The sequence below is a fragment of the Lepisma saccharinum genome, chromosome 15, assembly GCF_977018435.1.
Source record: "Lepisma saccharinum chromosome 15, izLepSacc3.1, whole genome shotgun sequence".
NCBI classification, from domain to species: domain Eukaryota; kingdom Metazoa; phylum Arthropoda; class Insecta; order Zygentoma; family Lepismatidae; genus Lepisma; species Lepisma saccharinum.
In genome coordinates, this window is record NC_139243.1 from 57,692,566 (window position 1) to 57,714,175 (window position 21,610).

Consider the following 21,610-nt stretch of genomic DNA (forward strand, 5'->3'; position numbering starts at 1 on the left):
ACCGATTCCCATGGCCACAAAACTCTTTCAAGGATATAAACTTAAACAGAACGTTACTGGTCAAAACTATGATTAAAATGCTTTATTATCTGTGGCTCTTAACATCATTTCTATAGCGTATTTATTTGTGTATATAAGAGCAGAACTTGGATGAATTACAGAAGAACTTTTGCGTGTTATAACACAGGTTAGTGCTCGTTTTGCAATATTTATGTAAATGTCTGCATATGTCTATAAAAATAAGAGGGGCATTACAGGCCGCAAATGTCGGCATCTCCATCAGCGCCGCCCGCCACGCTTCTCCCGATCTCTCGGCTGCAGATCGAAATGGACGCACTGTATTATTTCCATTCGTCGATGGATTTCACAACCCCCTACACCTTCCGCTGTCAAGAAGCACACAACACCCCCATTGCTCCTCTTTGGATGCCTCCATTACGCGTCACAGTTAAACATGGAATTACTGGACATGGCCGCTGCTCAGTTAGCAGCCTTTGCGCATACCTTGCCAGACACGTAACGCCATCCAGCGGGAATACATGTGTGAATCAGTTTTGTCACACCTGCACCTCGATTTCAGACCCATCGACCCATTTCTAACTACCATAGTTTTGGTGTAATATCCTCTGCCTCATTATTTATTGACTGAGCCTAAAAAATCACAGGTTGTTAAAAAAAAGAAAAAAAAAACACACAAACTTCTGCACTCTGCATGTTTTAAGACTTTCTAAAACAAAGGCAGGGTGGCTACAAACAAGAAGAAATGAAATTCCCTGACTTTTCCAGGTTTTCCAGGACAAAATTTACATTTTCCCCTGACAATTACAAACTAAACTAAATCGATGTTTTTGCAAATGGAAATAAGAAACTCATACAGATCCACGTATGGTTTTGCTAAGTACCAATATTATCTTCTATTAAATTGACTTAATTTCTCTATTCTCTATGATTTGAATTCAAACTGCAAAATAGTGAATTTGGAAAATTATTACAATTCACAAGCTAAGGAAGGATTATGGAATTTTGTCATACGCAGTAAGTTTAAAATAAAATAATTGATTATTTTTAAAGTTACGACTAAATGAGATAAGAGTGAAGAGTGATTGATTAAGAAATACAATTTGTAATTTATCAATCTCCTTATACATTCTCGGTATTATATATTGATATTTCCACTGAGGTTTGGAACCCTCTGCTTGCAAAAACTATGAGTGCGGACTCATTTTTCAATGCATAAAGCTACTTCTCTCTTCTCTGTAAAGCAAACAACTTAACTCTTGCACATAAGTGAAACAACTGAATCGAACAAAAGAAAGTGTCATATTTCCTTACATTATCGATGGAATTTCTGCTTCAGTACAGTATATCCAAGTGAAGTGCTGTGAAACTGACAACATGCAGTTATAGTACCATTAATGCTGACGAAAAGGATATGTGAGTATTAGAAATTTAATGCAAGGAATTTATAGAATTGCATTGTATAGGTACCTGATTTAGCTAACCAACACATTAAAACAGGAACACTCTAATAATAAAAGCTTCTGAAAGTTCATATGCGAGGGGCATGCTGAAAAAAGCTCCAATGGTGGCTATACGCAGCACTAGTGGTCGGTGAGCGACACACACACATGCAGGCAGGAAGAAGTGGCATGTAGCTGTAATCTGGTACAGTTGCAATGCAGCCGGTTTAGGACAGTTCTAGGTTAAAGATTGCAGCTCTCATACAGTCTCCCACCGACTGTGATGTAGCCTACATTGCACGCTCAGAATTTGGCACAGAGCCACCAGCAATCCTGTGAGTTGTGCAGACCGGACGTCGTGAGTGATAGTATGGTCAGACGATGCTGCAGACAATTCACGGAATGCCAATCGAATGTGCACAACCCCATACAGCTGAGTACACACGGGCCCTTTGCATCACTTCAGGTGAGAGATCTTAGACCACTCCCTGTACAGCCCTGGTCTTGAATGTACAGAATTTCATCTCTTTGTTTAACTGAAGAGGTTTCTGGCAAGGCAAGGATTTGACAGCTATATTGCGGTAGAGATAGTCCAGTCTTTGCCGTCAGACACATATACCATGGGCATACAAAATTTAGTTCCATGCTACGACACATGCCAGAACAACGGTGGTGATTATGCCGAAAATTAGGTTAGGACTCACTGTTACTAATGGAATAAATTACAACTGATATTCTTGTTTTATTTATGCCTAATCGGTAGGGACCTTGATATTTTTTTTTTTCAAATTGGTGTATTTTCTTATTTTTTATTTTTTACCATTCGGTGTTATTTTTCCCAAAATTTACATTTTCATTTTAGCGCATTTTCTGGCAAATATCTGAAATTATACCTTCATGGTGTTTTTAAACTACTGTTTCAAATTGTAAGTCACATGGCTTACGCCTCTTCGCGAGAGTTAGATATCTTGAAAGTTATTTTGGGAAAGTTATTTTCCATACCCCTTTATGAATTTTAAGGTAAGGATTTTAGATAATGGAATTTTGGTGTGGAGTTAGGGCCCCACACTTTCTTGATCACGGCTGAAGGTGGGGGTGATGTGATCAGCACCACACTCCTGGCTACCTTTATCCCTCAAAGTTTCCTCAAGGTACCAGCTTCATATGATGCTGGGCGGGTGTCGGAGCAGTTTGAATAGGTGGAAAACATCCCGGTTCTCCCCCGCAGGGGATCGACCCCGGGTGTCTCGCATAGTAGTCAATGCCCTAACGACTGAGCTCCATTATTACTCGCTCGACAAATGCCGATAGTGCGCACTTAGCTTGGTAATTCAAAACATATCTCGTGCGACAAATACGAAGATGTGGCTCCCGTGTGACGGTAGATACGCACTCGATCTCATGTTAGAACCCTGCCACTTTGCACTGTGATGCAAATGGTTTTGATAGAAGTTGAAAAAATCATGGGAAATAAATGATTTGATGTGGCTGTCGGAATTATTCCACGTACGTATAACTCTATAGTTTATTCTTGAGTAAAATGTTGGAAAACTTGCATGTTCTATGTACACAAACATGGCCTAGAAAAGACAATGATGTTGGATTTCATCGAATTTTTCGTTGTTTTAGGACATTTCTTTAAAAAAAATCGCTAAAAACGCCAACAATTCGCATTTTTTGCCAAATTCGCATTATTTCGATATTTCAAATGGGCAAGAAATGTGTCCAGACATCACTGCACATTCCTAAACATAATTTCGCAGCAATTACAATTTTTCACGGTTTTGGCGTTTGCGAAAAATCAATGTACATACTAATCGGAAATTATTTTCTGGCCACCCCTCGTATAAATCAGTAGATGGAAAGTGAAAATTTAGCAGGGCTGGCAGAAAAAGTCAATTCTTGAAGGAAGTGATTTGCTGTTATGATTGAATGATTCCAGTAAATATGATATTAAAATATTTACGTATTTATTATTAGTATTTTATTTCATAATATTGGACATTAACTTCACTCAGTGAGAGATTTACGACCATCTCTCACAAGATTAAACAGACAGGACAGAGAGTGGCGTTAATTTCATTGCAATACTAGTGTTGCAGTAAATTTGAAGTTGTGAGCAAGCACTTGCCAATTTTTATAACATTCACCAATGCAGCTTTATGTTTAACTTTTTCATGATAGTATTCAATATATATCCCGTTTGGTTGGATTCTTCTTGATATCTAAGAATATTGCAATGTCATTGTAAACGTATGTTAACTTGTGCGAAACCAGTGATACGTCAGGATGATAAAAGAAAGCCTTCGTAAGCACTGCTATATTCAATAAGGTGAAGTGAGCCAGAAGAGTAATAAAATTCCAGCAGCATATTTGCAGTCTAAAGCTCTTCTTGTTTATGCATGCGATTTTTGTTCGATGTTGCAGTCCATGCAATTTCTGTCGCATGTTGTAGTGAGATACTTTGTCAGGTGGCGATATTCGACAAAAATCGTATGTATCAATGGAACCTATTTGTTTCCATGTTCCTTCAGTTTGCCCAACAAAATGCCTTACTACGACATCCGACAACTATCGGACGGCACCACCCGCTCTTATCCCCTCCATCTGTTGACAAGTCCCCTTACTACTCCCATACGGACAAGAAAGAAATGATAATTCAATGCATTTTCCACTTAATATTTAGAGGCTTAACCTTCACTCCTCCGATGATACCAACCATATGGTATCATCAAAGTAAGGTCGTACTGGCCCGATGATACCATAATGGTATCATGGTGCTGATTACGAAATGAATGTGCTTTTTGGACCTTCATACTCTTATGTTTGGGTGGAAATTCTGACACAGGTCTGGAGCAAGCCTGGGAAATTCATATTCATGACCAACCTTCCCCCTCTCCGCAACATATCCATGCCACATTTCCGAACAGAGTTTCACATTTTGGCCCATTATTCAACTTGTATGGCACCCAGGAACATGAAACATGTCTCAATCTCTTTGGAAACGTCCATTCTTTGAAGAGAATACTAAGGTTTGCACATTCTCCTCAAAATAGCGGGAGAAGAGGAGGTATTTTACACGGTTGCATGCTCTGATGTTCTAGCTGCAAAACAAAACTTATCCGAAGTAAATTGCTCCCATAGTACCCGAGTTATAACAATTTCCCTCCAAACATGCAAATTACCTATTTTTCGTAAAAAAAAAAATCACATTTTGGCATATTATTCAACTTGTATGGCACCAAAATATGTTTCATTCTCTTGAGAAATGTCCATTCTTTGAAAAGAATACTAAAGTTCGCGCCTTCTCCCCAAAATAGTGGGAGAAGAGGGGGCAAACTCCAGATTCTTTTTCATTGAAATTCGGGGGACGTGCCCCCCCAAGCCACCCTTCCGCGGTCCGATGTTCTAAATTGTACACCGTTGCATACGCTGATGTTTTAGCTGCAAAACAAAACTTATCCGAAGTAGAATGCTCCCATAGTGCCTGAGTTATAACAATTTTCCTCCAAAAATGCAAATTACCTATTTTTCGTAAAAAACAGTTTCACATTTTGGCTTATTATTCAACTTGTATGTCCCGGGTTCGAACCGGGTGGAGGTACATAGTGGTTCGGATCCCACTTTAAACTGTAGGTCCAGTCACGATTAGCCTTACTGTGCATAAAGTGGACTTAAACACCAAATCAATCAATCAACTTGTATGGCACCCAAGAACATGAAACATGTTTCATTCTCTTGAGAAATGTCCATTCTTTGAAAAGAATGTAACAAAGTCCTGATTTTTGTTTTTTTTCCATTGAAATTCGGGGGTCGCACCCCCCCCCCCCCCCCCCAACCCTCCTTCCTCGGTTCGGCGATCTGAATTGTACACGGTTGTATGCTATGATGTTTTATCTGAAAAACAAAACATATCCGAAGTAGATTGCTCCCTAAGTGCACGAGTTATTTCCTCCAAAAATGCAAATTACCTATTTTTCGTAAAAAACAGTTTCACATTTTAGCTTATTATTCAACTTGTATGGCACCCAAGGACATGAAATATGTTTCATTCTCTTGAGAAATGTCCATTCTTTGAATGGAATACTAAAGTTCGCGCCTTCTCCCCAAAATAGCGGGAGAAGAGGGGGCAAACTCCAGATTTTTTTTTTCATTGAAATTTGGGGGACGTGCCCCCCCAAACCCCCTTCCTCGGTCCGATGTTCTAAATTGTACACCATTGCATGCGCTGATGTTTTAGCTGCAAAACAAAACTTATCCGAAGGAGATTGCTCCCATAGTGCCTGAGTTATAACAATTTTCGTCAAAAGACTGTTCGAAGTCAATGAAGACGAAATTCCCTGACATTTCCCTGACTCTTTTTGACACCTCAAATTCCCTGACTTTTCCCGGTTTTCCAGGTTTTCCAGGTCTGTCGCCACCCTGAAAGGGGATGTGAGGTTTGATACACCCTAGTGGATACAGGGACAAAGAAAATTGGCTATAACCAGATGTAGCAACTCTTTTGAATGTCAATCGTGGCGTACACTATAGTAAAGTCCCCCATGCATATTGCATTGTGCCATTAAGACTGTCATTAAGACACATTTAGGGGAACGGGATGTGGGGTAAAGAGCTACACACATTCTCGATCTTGGTTCACAATGTAGGTGATGTGATCAGCACCATTCTTCAGCTGCCTTTACCCCCAGGTACCTATATATTTGAGTCTGGGTGATCTGACCTCAGATTACTCACCTTGGCATGAGACATGCTCTATGGTTTCAGTAAAAAGGCAGATGGGCAGAGACTTGAATAGACAGGCAGAATACTTGAAATAATACAGAAGACAGTCAGCATGTTCCAATGGAGCAATCTAATATAACAGTGGTAAATAATTCTTTGGTTCATTTTGTCCATGCTGTATCTGAATGCTGGTCCAATTAAGAAAATCATTACAAGCTATGCATTTACAGTGTAACTTAGAATAAATATTCCTCAGAAGGTAGTAGCTAAAGAGGTAAACTAAACTAAACTTGAACTTGGGGTTCCAGTGTATGTGTGATCCGATTTTGTTATGTAAAATATACAATAGCTAAGAAATATCTTCTATGACTGGTTATTAAATGATAAAATGCAGTGTTTTGATCTTCTGAACAAAGGTTTCCATCAGGGATGTTATACAGAGTGTCCGAAAAGTCACGCAACCCGGTGTTTACAACCGTATAACGGAATAGCGAAATGGAATGAGAAGAAACGCTTTCTGCCAAGAGAATGCCCTGTATATTGGGAAAATTTAGATAGACAAACATATGTAAGAACATGCATGTTTTAATAACAAATAAGCAAAGTGTTGCCTAAGGCAGAAAAAAAATATTTGCAAATCGTGTGTATTGATGCACAGAACTCATTGAGGTAAATTATTGCAACATTTCACAATACCAATGAACAATATGGATGGCCATCTAATGAATTTGACAGAAAAAGAACTTTGACGAAGTTTCAAAAACATTGCAGAAGGGAATAAATGGGCTGTTCCAAAAATCGATGTTTTCACAATATTACGAGGGACACTGGCAACACTGTTGCTGTCACGTGTCACTAACAGACGTTTTTCACCTCAGGCTATCACACTAAGGCACTTTTAACGACAAAGAAGAAAGTTGGTTATTCTAGAACATATGCAATAAATTACATACACCTTGCAACCCTGAAATGTGGGTACAGAAGAACGTGTATCAATTGTTATGTTTTCTGATCCTTAGGTGGTTGCTGTTTGCCACGAACGGCATTCCAGATTGTGTCTACTTATGCTGACGTCATGTGTGTGTTTTTAAAATGCCATATTCTGCACAGGAAAGAGTGTTTATTGTTGAAGAATATATCCGAACATAGTCATATTCTTGCGTAAGAGAAGCATTTCGTGCCAAGTTTCTGACTACTCCCTCTCCAGATATGTCGTCAATTTTTCGTCTTGTGCAAAGGTTTCGACAAACTGGGTCAGTACATGACAGGCTACGTTCAGGGGCCCCTTCTGTGTTAGGAGCTGTTGTTCTGCAGTGTGTTGAACAAAGAATGGTGACGTCGCCACAAAAGTCTGTTCGGAAGCTCGCCTCAGAATTGGACTTACGCAAGTCAACTGCTCACAAGGCTATACGGCAATTGAAATTTTACCCGTATAGAGTTTGTGTTGTTCATGAATTGAAAGCGGTGGATGTCCCGACATGGTTGCGTTACTGTCATTGGTTTCAATCATTCGACAAAATGGTGTCAATGTACTGAATAAAGTTTCTTTAGCGACGAAGCCTGGTTTCAATTGGATGAGTATGTCAACAGCCAAAATTCCAGGCATTGGTCGACAGAAAACCCACATCAGTAGCATGAACTACCTTTGCACTCTCCGAAAATCGGTGTATGGTGTGGAATATCGTGACGTCGTATTGTGGGACCATTATTCTTTGAGACAACAGCAGATACTGCTGTGTACGGGGATCTCATAATGCAATTCATTGCTCTCCTGGAAGAAGACGAATGTGATGTTTGGCTACAACAACTTGCCATACATCTAATGAATCTCTTCGTATGCTGAGAGAATTTTTTGGTGATCGTCTAATATCCAAGGATTTATGGCCCAGTCGCTCGCCAGATTTGAGATCTGGAGATTTTTCTGTGGGGTTACTTAAAGGGGAAAGTATACCAAACGGAACCCAGAACATTGGAGGAGCTGAAACGAAACATTACACAGGAAATTAATAATATCGGTGCTGCAACCCTCAGGAAGGTATCTGAGAACATGATCAAGGGAACCAACTTATGTATCCAAGAAAATGGTGGACATTTCAAACATTTGCTTTAATTTGTAGTGATACCCACATTTCAGGGTTGCAAGGTGTATGTAATTTATTGCATATGTTCGAGAATAACCAACTTTCTCCTTTGTCATTAAAAGTGCCTTAGTGTGATAGCCTGAGGTGAAACACGTCTGTTAGTGACACATGACACCAACAGTGTTGCCAGTGTCCCTCATAATATTGTAAAAACATCGATTTTTGGAACAGCCCATTTATTCCCTTCTGCAATGTTTTTGAAACTTCGTCAAAGTTCTTTTTCTGTCAAATTCAATAGATGGCCATCCAATTTGTTGTTTGGTATTGTGAAATGTTGCAATAATTTACCTCAGTGAGTTCTGTGCATCAATATACACGATTTGCAAATATATTTTTCCGCCTTTGGCAACACTTTGCTTTTTTCTTATTAAAACATGCATGTTCTTACATACGTTTGTCTCTCTAAATTTTCCCAATATACCGGGCATTCTCTTGGCAGAAAGCGTTTCTTCTCATTCCGTTTCGCTATTACGTTATACGGTCGTAAACACCGGGTTGCGTGATTTTTCGGACACACTGTATATATGAAAAAAACTACATTTGTCTTACAAATTTGCATTTCAACCTCCTCATTTTAAAAAGTTGCTGATGAACACTCATGTTATAAGATTGAAAAGCTCAATGTGGTGTTTATTATTACCCACTCTAGGTACATCTTCCATTACTAGTATTTTATTATGATGAGTGCATTAACATAGACATTTATCAAGAATGTATGGTAAAATATAATGAACACATGCAACTCTTGCACATTACGTAACTCAATTGAAATTTAAATAAATTTTTAAACATGGCAATATCTTGTTCTGTAGATATATTCCATTCCTCATGTATTTTAAAATAGTTTTACAATGAGGTCCATGCCACACATAAAATTGATTTGCTGTGCCAAACAGGAGAGGATAGTGTAATATGAAACACAATTTTATTCACAAGAACCCTCATACTTACATATCTCTTCCACAGTGGTTCTTCAAGAAAGTATACATGATTACATTATTATTATAGGAACAGCAAGTGTAAATAATACTTTTTCATTTCTTAGAAATACATCTATTACCACCCCAAGAGCAAATAAGGGTTGACGGTATTTTTAAGTACATCACAACTCCTTCAAGTAAAAAATAGTAACTTTACCTCAAAGCCCATCTCCCTTCTCTGCTTCTCTTCTGCAGATGCTGGGTTTTCATTCAGAAGGTTTTCCGATTCAGAAGACATGTTATGGAAGTCCTGCAAGATTCTCTGGCTTGTCTATGAACGGATAGCACACAAACTTTGGAAAAACTGTCATCCTCTGAAACCTAGAATGAAGAAAACTGAAGTCATAAGTAGGGTAGGGTTGGGACATGGGTATTTAAACACTGGGTAGCTAAATAAAATTTGGGTAAATGCAGGGTATTTATGAAAATTATAGTCATCTACCAAGAACCACCATAGCTCAGTTCGTAGAGCATCTGGCTATCACTCGCAAGACCTAAGCTCATCCCGGGGCAGGTGATCTGCACAAGGGAAAATTTTTCCTGTTTCTGCATGGCTCTGAGGTTCACCCAGACTCATATAAATCAGTACCTGGAGGGTAAAGGCAGGATGCTAATCAACATCACAACTATGGCTATGATCAAGAATATGTGGAGCTCTATACCTCCACACACCCCATGTGCCTTCACATCATGTGTGCACAACAAACAGGGATACCTTGGCCTTTTTTTTTAGTTACCTACTTCAATAGTAGATATTTATTACAATTTAAATGTTCCCTTTATATTTTGTCTTGAGACAAAAATAAACATTCCTCTTTGCAATTGTTACAGTTGAACATCTGGATTCCCTACCAAACTTGTAAAATTTAATGTAAACTGCATTCTTAAATTATACAAAGCTTTGTATATTTCTATTCCTATTATATTTCAGTCATTCCAGTTATATATTACATATCCTCACTTTCCTAGCTACATTCACATCTCTTACTCAGTAAATGTTTTCTCTATTTCAACCTTACATATTACCACCTCTCACCCTCCCACAAATATAATTAACAATCTAAAGGGTCTGTGTGATTAAAGGCCGACACACACATCTCTGCTGCAGTGCAGATCACAATTTTCATTTCATCTCCCTGCCTCTTAGCATCACATATTCTACCCTGCTCGCCAACCTTTGCCATTGTTGCTGATTGTCATTCTATTCCTGGACACACTCGCGCAAACATAATTGAAAACAATTGAATACCGCTCCAGCTCAAGGTTCACACCGTTCAACAGGGACATTAATGTGACAATATAGCATGGCGTAATGGTTACTTCTTTTAGGCAGTGCATTTTCATTGGCTAGTTAGAAACTAGTGTGGCCAATTGTATTAATGAAGTACTTTTCTATCACGTAAGGACAAAGACAAAGTGACTGTGAGTTTTGTTGGATTGGAAGCACCATAATATTATTTTAAGTACTTGACCGGTTTGATGTTGTGTGCTTGTGTGTGTATTTGAGTGTTTGGTTAGTAAACACTGAATTCCATAATGCCTCCAGTACTATTGTTCATACTTCATCTCTTTAGAATTGTTCAAAAGAAACAAATTATGTGGATGCATGAGCATTTCTGTGTTTCAACTCTTGGCTCCATCACATGTTCTTGTAGGAATTGTACAAAGGAAGGAAGCTGGTATTTTTACTGCTTAATGTGATGCATATTGTTTTCTTTGTTAAAATTGGCATGCTTTGATGGCAAGTTCATAACAAAAGAGAAATCCACACAGCTTATGTCTGGTGGCAATATATGTACTTGTTTTCTTCTTATCCTTGTTATTGTTGCGGAAGCCATTATAGTTTGTAAATGTACAACAAAGGCAGCTGACTGTCGCCCATCATAGAGAGGCAATAATACTGCATAAGGAGAAGTGTTTGTGGTCCAATTGTCGAGGTTTATCACGTTCGCAGCGCAGATTATTAGTTCTCAAACCAGTAGTAGTGTCAGTCATGTATCACATGTTGTTGCAGTTCCAGTACCAGTGTGGATGGGCTTATTGGGAGTGAACAGTTAAAATGCCACTAGGCCAACTAATGCAATGGAAAAATAATACAGTGTTTACTTTATTTGAAATCACACAAATAATCAATCACTATGAAGAAGTCTTCTTTGCATCATTTTAGGTAATTTTATGCATGTGTTAGTCCAAATTTAGCAAAGTTTTAGTCCATATGTATGTACATATCAAGCCACTTGTTAGCACATATTAATTCCAGCCCTCGTTATAATGCATGGTGTCTAAAACTCAATGTTTAGATAGAGCTGAGTTCTCTAATTTCCTTGTTCTATGAACAGATGTGCCTCGGTGCACTGTAGCGATTTCTCTATCGAACAGATAAGCAACACTGGTTCTCACATTGCGCTGCACCGATCGCGGCAGAGATATGCGTGTCGGCCAATACAACATATCCACAAAATACTAATTCAATTAAATGGCATATGTACACACTCACATATATATATATTTATACATATATAATATTTAATTTCAAGTGCGGAGTAGTTTACATTTGCCATTTCACTTGTTCATGCTCAGAATACATACATCTACAAACACACGTCACAAATGTTAAGGAATACATTAATCAAATAAAAAAAATGTTAATTGTATAAGAATTTAAAATTCAAATTTTAATTTTTTGAAATTAAGTTGTTGTATTTCCAGTGGTACTCAAAAAGTTGGTAGTGTGTGCAGCAGGACAATATTTTAAATATTATTCAAATGACACTTTATTAAATTGTGAGTGTGGCCATGACCGATTGCAGGTTAATATAAGCACAATATTATGGGTGCATTCTGAAAGTCTTAATGAAACAAACACATTCAATGAAAATAACTGGGCTCGTGAATTTGGTGAAACCAGTTATTTTGCAGACTGATGGGACGATCTAGGCAAAAGAGCAGGCATAGCTTTTTTTTAGAGAACATTTCCGCATGGTGTCCAGTGGAAGGAATCTTCTTAATGGTAAAAATAAACACTACTGCGGACACTGTTACTCATTTTAATCACATTCTAAGGACAGTTGAGGCATACTCATCTTGTTCATGTTGCTTCATGTTGCTATCTATTAAAATTATAATACATTTTCGAACTAGTTCAGTTTGAATCCATCAAACACACGCGTTGTCTGCAAGCAGCAGACGATTCTCACCAAACAAATCAGCCTCGTGGCCCGTGTGTTTGGTGAATCTCGTTCTTGTATGAAACGTACGGAATGCGACTTTTGGGTGAGCATAATGAATCTCACGAAATGCACGAAAGCACTTGTGGGACAGCCAGTTACCATAACTCGTTTAACGTGTTAAACTTGTGCAACTTTCGGAACGGGGCATATACTCTTGAAAAAAGAAAAGATGAAGCATTTTCAAGCAATGAGGGAGCATTCTTCTTATGTGATCAAATGTATCTGTGACCTAGTAAATGGAATAAACACTGTATGATGGAACAGGGGTTCTCAAACTGTTTCATTTCATGTCACCCTTAGTGTTTCAAGATACTTCTGCAGAATGTAAGCCTAATTAGCACTTGCAAGGCTCAGTGAGTGTAGTTTGGTTGCTTGCCTTAAGTTGAAAAAATAAACACATAATTCAAATTCAGAAACATTTTACATGTAAAAAGTACTAAATAAGCACATATTTGGAAGTGTCATTTCAGTGAAAATATTGGAACATTTCGCGACACCCCTGTAAGCCACTTTGATATAATATTTTGGAAAGGATTTTTTTGTACATATATGTGTAGTCAATTTGCAACCATGTGAGTAGTGAAACGTTTAGTTTGGTTTTCTTTACATGGTTAATACGGGTTACATTTCTGCATCTGAAGTATGAAATGTACACTATATAATTACAAGCAAAATTGCACTAAATGTAGACAGGCATGGTATTGTTGGGAATCATACTAGCAACACCCCTGTTTTTGATGTAATACAAAATTTGTGAAATAGTAAGATGGAATGTAGTTTCTCTTTCAACCTGCTGAACTTTCGTCAATTATTTGCAAATTATCGTGTGAGGCTCGAAGGAAGTTTTGTGCTCAAGGCCAGATCAAGATGTGATCAGGTGTTTAAAGAGTTTAGGGGCATTATTCTACTACTAGGAGACCTAAAAGTGACCCACCTAATCTAACAATCAAAGGATTTCAGAATATTTTATTACTACCAAGAGCCCTAAACCTAACCTGACTAACAATAACAAAAACATTTAGGAGTGAAATAATACTCCTTCACATCCCACGCATGTGAAATAAGATGGTAGCAGCAGTCTGTATCTAAGACAACAGTTAATGAATGACTGCTTGCAAACAATCAGATAGAAGTGCATGGGAGGACAAAATTGTTCTCCAGAAAAAGTGTAGTAAGTAGTCACGAAACCTCTGAAGTATGTGTTAACAGACATAATTAGAAATCAAACCATGTAATATACCACAGCAATCTAGTCGGTAAGGACCAGCCCCTGTGACGGAGTGATTAGCACATCGTGCTACAATGCCAGGGGCAATCGGTTTTGAATTCAGGTCTAGGCATGAATGTTTGTGAGAGCTCATTCATCAATTTCATCATATCATCACTCATCCCCATCTTCGGAAATTAGCCAAAAATGGCACAGAAAGCAAATCACTCACACTCTAGTTGGTAGGGCATTTGACTGTCACATGGGAGACCCAGGTTCAGTTTCCAAGGTGGGTGACCTAAGGTTGGAATTTTTCTGGCCTTGTCCCTGCAAAAAGTGGTTCTGGGGTTTGCCTGGGGCTCAACATTGGGGGATAAAGGCAGATGGAGCATAGTGCTGGTCACATCACCTCCAAAAGAACAGAACGAAAATGTGTGAGGCTCTTCCCCAACATCCCCTAAATGTGCCTTCATGGCATGGTGCTATGCATTGGGCTTTACCTTTTACCTTACTACATAAAAAATGCAGTGGCCATGAAAGAATTGGAATTAAACAATAGGTACTTGGACAGGCAGTTGCTGATAATGATAAAGATCTTGCTGCGACTGAAATTCAGTTGTTGGTGCTGAAAATAATTCTACCTTTTTTTTTTGTCGAGTTACACATGTTGGTTTAATTCTGTTAGAATTTCAACAATTTCTTGGTTGTATCACTCTTGATTTTCTGCCACTCTTTACTAATCATGATGATGAGGATGAGTGATGGTCAGATGAAATTGATAAAGGTACAGACAAAGTTTCGAACCTGAAAATTTTGTTGATGGGATTAAAAGTCAGCCAATTGATATGATTGGCCACAGAGTCAGCAAAATTGACCTTCGATACAAATTGGAAACATGCTTGTCATGAGGATGCTGATAATTCAGGAATATCATTCAGCATATTGTTGCCATTTACCCTGTAGGCCCCTGCGTGGCTGTGTTTGTATTTCAAACGTGATCCTTGAGCATTTACACAATGCACAATTGCAAACACATTCTTGAAATTTGCATATTTTTGCATTTCTTAGCATTTGCACATGGTTCTACACATTTTGAATGTGCATGCAACTGGTTCAGACACATAAAAATTGTGGAAGTATTTCACGATAGAACTATGTGGGAAACATATCATGACTAAATACATCAGATATTCGAGATTCTGGATTGTGAACAAAATTTATGTAAAACATGAACATATATTAATTGAAAAAAAAAAATCAACATAAATTTAGAGGGGTCCATTTGGCCACCAGCTACATGGGTAATGGTTTCGAATGCTGAATGATTTTTTTCAACATTTTTGCACGTTGTACAATGTGTATATATAATATGGGATGTAGTTTCATTATTTATGAAATGGGAACTTATTGTGTGCAGACAAAAATGTTATGCTTTCATTTTTTTTCCAAATATGGAATATATAATGATTACATAAAAAATATTTGCTCACGTTCTCTCTCTCACTCTCGTATTAGTAGTGTTTTATTTAAATATAGTATCTCTTGGCCTCCGATGAAAACAATTATGTAAGCATGTATTTATTTGGGCAAGAGAACGAGTGTTCTTATTGTTGTTGTTGATTAGGTTTATTTCACTTCACTTTTCTGCCACACTTGGTTATCGCGAAAATGAGGATGAGAGTGATATATGATGGAAATAATGAAGGCCGGGATTCGAACACATGACAAGCGTGTATTCTTGTTCCTGTGTGTTGTACTCTGTTGTGAATAATGAAGTGAAAAATTTATTCCAAAACTCAAAAAGCCATATGAATATGATTGAAGAAACTACAAAAAGGTGTGTATTGATACCTGTTTATCCCCTTAAATATATTGTATTTTTGCCAAATCCCATCACTTTTTCTAGATGTATAGATTTAATCGCAATAAGTAGCTAATGAACTTAAGTCATGAGGGCAATCATAAACAGAGGACTCTGGACTCCAGATTACACAGTGCCTTGCAGATGCACTTGGAGAAAATTATTTGTATTTATATTTTCTTTTTGGGTAATAGTTTACTATGGGTGATGATGGATTTCTTCAAATTTACAGGAGAAAGTACTTATGGAAATCATTTTCTGTAGCGTTGTGGAAGTTTGTGAATTAGTTTTGATCCATTTTAATGCATATACATGATGTTTTCTGCAAAAATCTCTGTCCGACACGCTGTTTCTGCTGCCGCCATTTGCTATCTGCACGAGAGCACAATGTTCCATGTGTTAGATGACGTAAACACCTTAGTCAGTGTTTCAAACTCGCCGTGTTCTCACTAGAACATGACATGACGAGAATTTTGAATTTTTTAAAATTATTTTTGCCTAACCTAATCTTACGGAAAATGGTTTGTGGGGATAACGTGAATGGTTTTTGGGGTTAACGTGAATGGTTTGTGGGGCTAACATGAATGGTTTGTGGGGCTAACGTCAATGGTTTGTGAGGCTAAAGTCAATGGTTTGCGAGGTATTAGCATAATTTCAAATCCAGGCACGAAAGTAGGTATTTTCCAGTGAACAAGGTTCCAACACTGCATAAATCGACAAAACACTCACACAACGGGCGATGAAGCAGTACACTATCGCCATAATGTGTGTTACAGAATCAAAATAACAAGTAACAGTAAGTACTCATAAATGTAAGAAATAGACATTATTTTAGTTAGAAATGCATTATTTCACCTTAGGAAATGTTCCGCATTGCAAAATAGTAAAATAAATAAAAAAAAGAGTGAAATAAATGATTTATAGGTGTCACCCCCATACTATAATAGTACCTCTTTTTGTTAGCATTGCTCTTCCATAACTTTACCTAACTTCTGTAATGACAATTGAATGTTGATTAAATTTAATGGGTGAAGGGTGGATACAAAGAGACACTCATGCACAGACTAGGGCTTGAGCTCTGATCTTTCAGTAATGTGATCGTGAGATGGAGAAATAAGGGAAATCAAGCAATGCAAACTTTTGGAAAAAAGTTAATCATACACAAAGATGGTGTTTCAAAAAACCAATTGAAAATTATCACTGGGACAAAATGCAGTTTGCTTTACTGATACCCATGTATCTGAATGGTTAGCCCTTTCCTCTAGGGAATGCAAGCCAGTGGATTTTTTATTTGCTTTATTAAACTTTGCTTCTTGTGCCACTTTTGACTAATTTGCGAAAATGGGGATGAGTGATGACATGATGAAATTGATGAATGGACACTCACAAACATCCATGCCCTTGCCGGGATTTGAATCTGGGGCCCCTAATGTCTTAGCGCAATGTGCTACGAGGGCCAGCGGTACCCAGTGGAGGCACATAGTGGTTCAGTTACCACTTTAAACTGTACGGCCAGTCCCGATTAGCCTTTCTGTACATAAAGTGGGCTTAATACACCAAATCAACCAACCGTGGGGGAGTGGTTATCACAGTGCACAATGACACCAGGAGTTCCATGTTCGAACCCCCACCTGGGGAAGGGTGTTCTTTGTGTTTATCCAGTCCTTAATTATATCGTATCATCTTCGCAATTAACCTAATGTGACAAAAAATCGACGCTAAGTAACAAAAATCAAATCATTGATAGATTTGGTTTATTTTACTTCACTTTCCTGCCACTTTGGGCTAATCGCGAAGATAATAAATTGATGAAGGGACACACACACACAAAGAACACCCATGGCAAGCAGGGATCTCTGGCTTAGTAGTCAAATGAAATTGTTTTATATTTTTGAAAGGCGGTGGGAGTTACGTGTACTTTCTTTACAAATACTGGGCACTAAAGTGTGTGTGGGTGGGGGGGGAGGCTATCACCCACACCAACCACCCTTCGGCACCTTTCGGATTGCTACACCAAGTGTCAAGGTCACCGCACCTCACTGATGTTAACAGACGTAAATCTCAATTGAATCGAACCATGTAAAAATTGCTGGTATGAATGAAGAATATAGAGAATGTCTCCAATTTCGTTAATATTTGGTATACTAACTACATTTGGCCTTCTAATAACGAATCTGTTGTTGAAATGCCTTGGTCACATGTAAAAATTGTTTACTTATGTCTATATATATTGCAAAATTACATTCTTCATTACCACATTCATTCTCCATACGTAAACATAACAGCCATCTTTGATGATATGAAAATGTGACATTCAACATTCGTTGTGCTGTCTACAGCAGTGCCACACTGTTCCTTCCTTACTTGCAGAGCATTAGTTGTTGTATTGCACTTGTAGAACATTATTCGTTAAAGCATGGCGGAGAAGAGGAGTGGTAAAATTGATAATGTGCAAGATTTAATTAAGTGGATTGCGGAGGAGGATGGACGAGGGCTAATTACGAAATGGATGGATTTCGGTGTTTTACCCAATGGGAAAAGATTTAACTGATGTTGCCACGAAACTTTTTTGAAGCTTAGAGTAAATAACTATCTTGAATTTCATTAATATTTGGTATATTAACTACTATTTGCCTTCTGATCAGTTATAATTGGTACTACTTTCAAATAGGTGAGACACCTTCAAAACATTTATTTCCCACTCCTTTACATTGATATCATACTACTATGTATTGCGGAACATTTATTTAGGTGAAGTAATGAATTTCTACCGAAAATAATGAATATTTCTTACATTACCGAGTACTTACTTTTCTTCATTATTTCCACACACAATATGGCCATAGCATACCCATTCATCACATGCTGTGCCAGTGTTTTGTCAATTTCCAGTGTGCATGCAGTGTTGCAACCATGTTCACTGAAGAATACCTACTTTCGTGCCTGGATTTTTTCATGAAAAAAGTTCAATATTTGACATAAAGAGTAATTATTAAACCATTGGCATCAGCCCCAAAAACCAAGGATGTTAGCCCCACAAACCATTGACGTTAGCCCCAAAAACCATCCACGGGTAGCCCCACGAACCATCACGGGGATGAGGTGTGCCTACGAGGTTAGGTTAGGTTTCATTAGCACTCATATCGTTCACTTTAGCATATATGGACAACATTGTTTTTTTTCTCGATGAAAGAAAATACACGGAATTCCTTTGAATTTTAACTTTCCACGTCCTGCATTCCACTTCTTTCTTCACGATTCAGTGTTGAATTAAAAATTCAACGGCATCTTCCACACCTGGCAACAACTTCACGGCGCATCCTGACGCGTCATCTTGTAGCGATAACACGGCATGGTTTGAAACACTGACTACGGGGTTTACGTCATCTAACACACGGAACATTGTGCTCCCATGCGGAAAGCAAATGGCGGCAGCAGCAACAGCGTGTCGGGCAGAGATTTTCGCAGAAAACAACATGCATTCAAATTAAAATGGAACAAAACTACATTAACGAACTTCCACAATGCTACAGAAAATTATTTGCATAAGTACTTTCACCTGTAAAAAGTAAGAAATCCGTCTCACCTATATGCAAGTGTTACCTTATAATTTTGTTCGTAAAACAATGCGTTACAGATTTTTAAAAAAAAAATGAAATTAAATCCGCTTTTCACGATTTTCAGAAGTGACTGCAGAATTCAACAACAGATTTGGGTAACTATCCGATATCACCCGAACAGATTTATTCAAATTTACAGGAGAAACAACTTACTGTAATCAGTTTCTGCAGTATTGTTGAAGTTCTTGGAAGTATTTTCTTTCACGGAAACTGAAAACTTCACCATAGAATGCTGCAGAACAAGAAATAATCACTTGTTACGTAAGGAATTTGCATCTTCTGTAACATAAGGCCATTGTTTCCATTATGTACATGCAGATGGCACAAGCGTCGAAAGTCATGCGGTCTTGCCAGTGATTTCAAACGTGCCTTTTTTTACGAGATTTTTTTAAAATTATTTTGGTAAATATGCAATATCGCCCGGACGGATTTCTTCAAATTTACAGGAGAAAGTACTTACTGAAATGAGTTCCTTTAGCATTCTGGGCATTCTTGGAGGTATTTTCTTTCACGGAAAGTAAAAACTTCGAAGTTTAATGCTGCCGAACAAGAATTAATCACTTTTTACGTAAGAAATTGACATTGCCTGCCACATTATGCCGTCGTTTCCATTGTGTGCGTGCAGATGGCGAGAGCGTTGAAAGTCACGTGATCTCTGCAGTGCCTTCTTATTACGAAAATTTCTATTTTTAACTATGTTCGCCGCGCTTTCTTTTTTCGATGAATTTAGGGGTGAAATAAGTGCTAATGGAACCTAACCTAACCTTGTGTGAATGGTTTGTGGGGCTAGCTGTGGATGGTTTTTGGGGCTACCCATGGATGGATTTTGGGGCTAACGTCAATGGTTTGTGGGGCTACCCGTGGATGGATTTTGGGGCTAACGTGCATGATATGTGGAGGTAAACATGAAAAAAAAAATCGAAATAGTACGTAATTTTCCGTCATGAAGGTTTGAAACACTGCTTGCACACTGAAAATCGACAAAACACAAGCTGGCGCATCATGACGCGCGATGATCCGTTACGAGTGCACGCCATATTGTCTATTACAGAAGGGGAACAAGTAAGACAAATAATCAATCGTAATATGAAAAGTTGACAGTATTTTATGGAAAAAGGCATAACTTTACCTTAAAGAATGTTCCGCAAGGCAAAATAGGTAAGTAACAGTGGTAAAATTAAGGAAATAAATGAGTAAAAGGTGTCCGGGCGTTATCGCATATTTACCATTGTTTTTTCAACTATGCTTACCTAACCTAACCCAACCTAACCTAACATTGCCGGAAATGGTCCATGGGGCTATCGTGAATGTTTTTTTGGGGCTATCCATCAATGGTTCGTGGGGCTATCGTGGATGGTTTTTGGGGCTATCCATCAATGGTTTGTGATGACATAATGAACACGAAAGTAGGTATTTTTCGGTTAAGAAGATTGAAACACTGCATATCAACTCCAAATCGAAAAAGCACAAGCACAACGTGCGACGATCCATGACGAGTGCACGCCACAATGTCTGTTACCCAAGCATAACAAGGAAGACAAATAATGACTCGTAATATGAAAAGTTGACATTATTTTATGGAAAAAGTCATAACTACACCTTAAAGAATCTTCCGCAATGCAGAATAGGTAAGTATCAATGGTAAAATTAAGGAAATAAACGAGTGAGAAGTGTTCGGGCCATATCGGATAAGTACCCAGATTCGTGATTAGAGAGAAAAATTTAGTTACTATAACAAATATTAACGAAATTGGAGACATTCTCTGTATTCTTCATTCGCTCCAAATTGCATTCGTAGCAATTAAATCGCAATAAAACAAAAGGAACTTGGGCCCCTTCGGTTTTAGGCTCCACTCTCTTCCAGCTTGAATCAATGCTAATTTCATGCCTCTAAACAACACACATAGATGAACAATTCTTCATAAACCCCTGGCACTGATAGGCAGTGGAATTACATTACACCCAAAGTATATACCACTGAAAGTACTAATTTTCTTACACGGGAACAAAATAACCAGCCTTATACACCTTCATGTGTTGTGTTCGAGGTAAACATAAACAAGAGAGATGAAGAAATAAAACAGTAACCAAAGCGCTAAAACGGCTGCAGAGTTGCCAGATCAAAATTAGAAAAGTCCGTTCTTCCTTCTGGATATGACCATGATATGACGTCGGGGCGAAAGTCAGATGCAATCCGGAGGGCCGGTTTATCAATGTCCAGTTATTCTTTCCTTTAACTAGCTGCATAATTTGTTCGGTTCGGTTCGGTCGGCATCTTACTATTTCGGAAGCCGTCTCCCGTGGCGAAAAATGCGTTGTTCGTGTGTATGATTTTAATTCTTTGTGTGTGGGTCTTTCAGTGTATTTTTGAGCGTGTGTTTGAGTG

General features: G+C 38.2%; 1 protein-coding gene across 1 annotated transcript in view; it reads right to left on the reverse strand.

Annotated features, from left to right (window-relative positions):
* LOC145999492 (uncharacterized) overlaps positions 1-21,278 on the reverse strand; it is a 39,338-nt gene extending 18,060 nt beyond the window's left edge. The window contains exons 1-2 of the mRNA XM_083136453.1: positions 21,224-21,278; positions 9,464-9,627 (exon numbers count right to left, since the gene is read on the reverse strand). Coding sequence (XP_082992579.1) covers positions 9,464-9,544 — 81 coding nt within the window. The 5' untranslated portion in view covers positions 9,545-9,627; positions 21,224-21,278. The remainder of the gene's footprint in view (positions 1-9,463; positions 9,628-21,223) is intronic.
* Between the last annotated feature and the right edge of the window lie 332 nt (positions 21,279-21,610).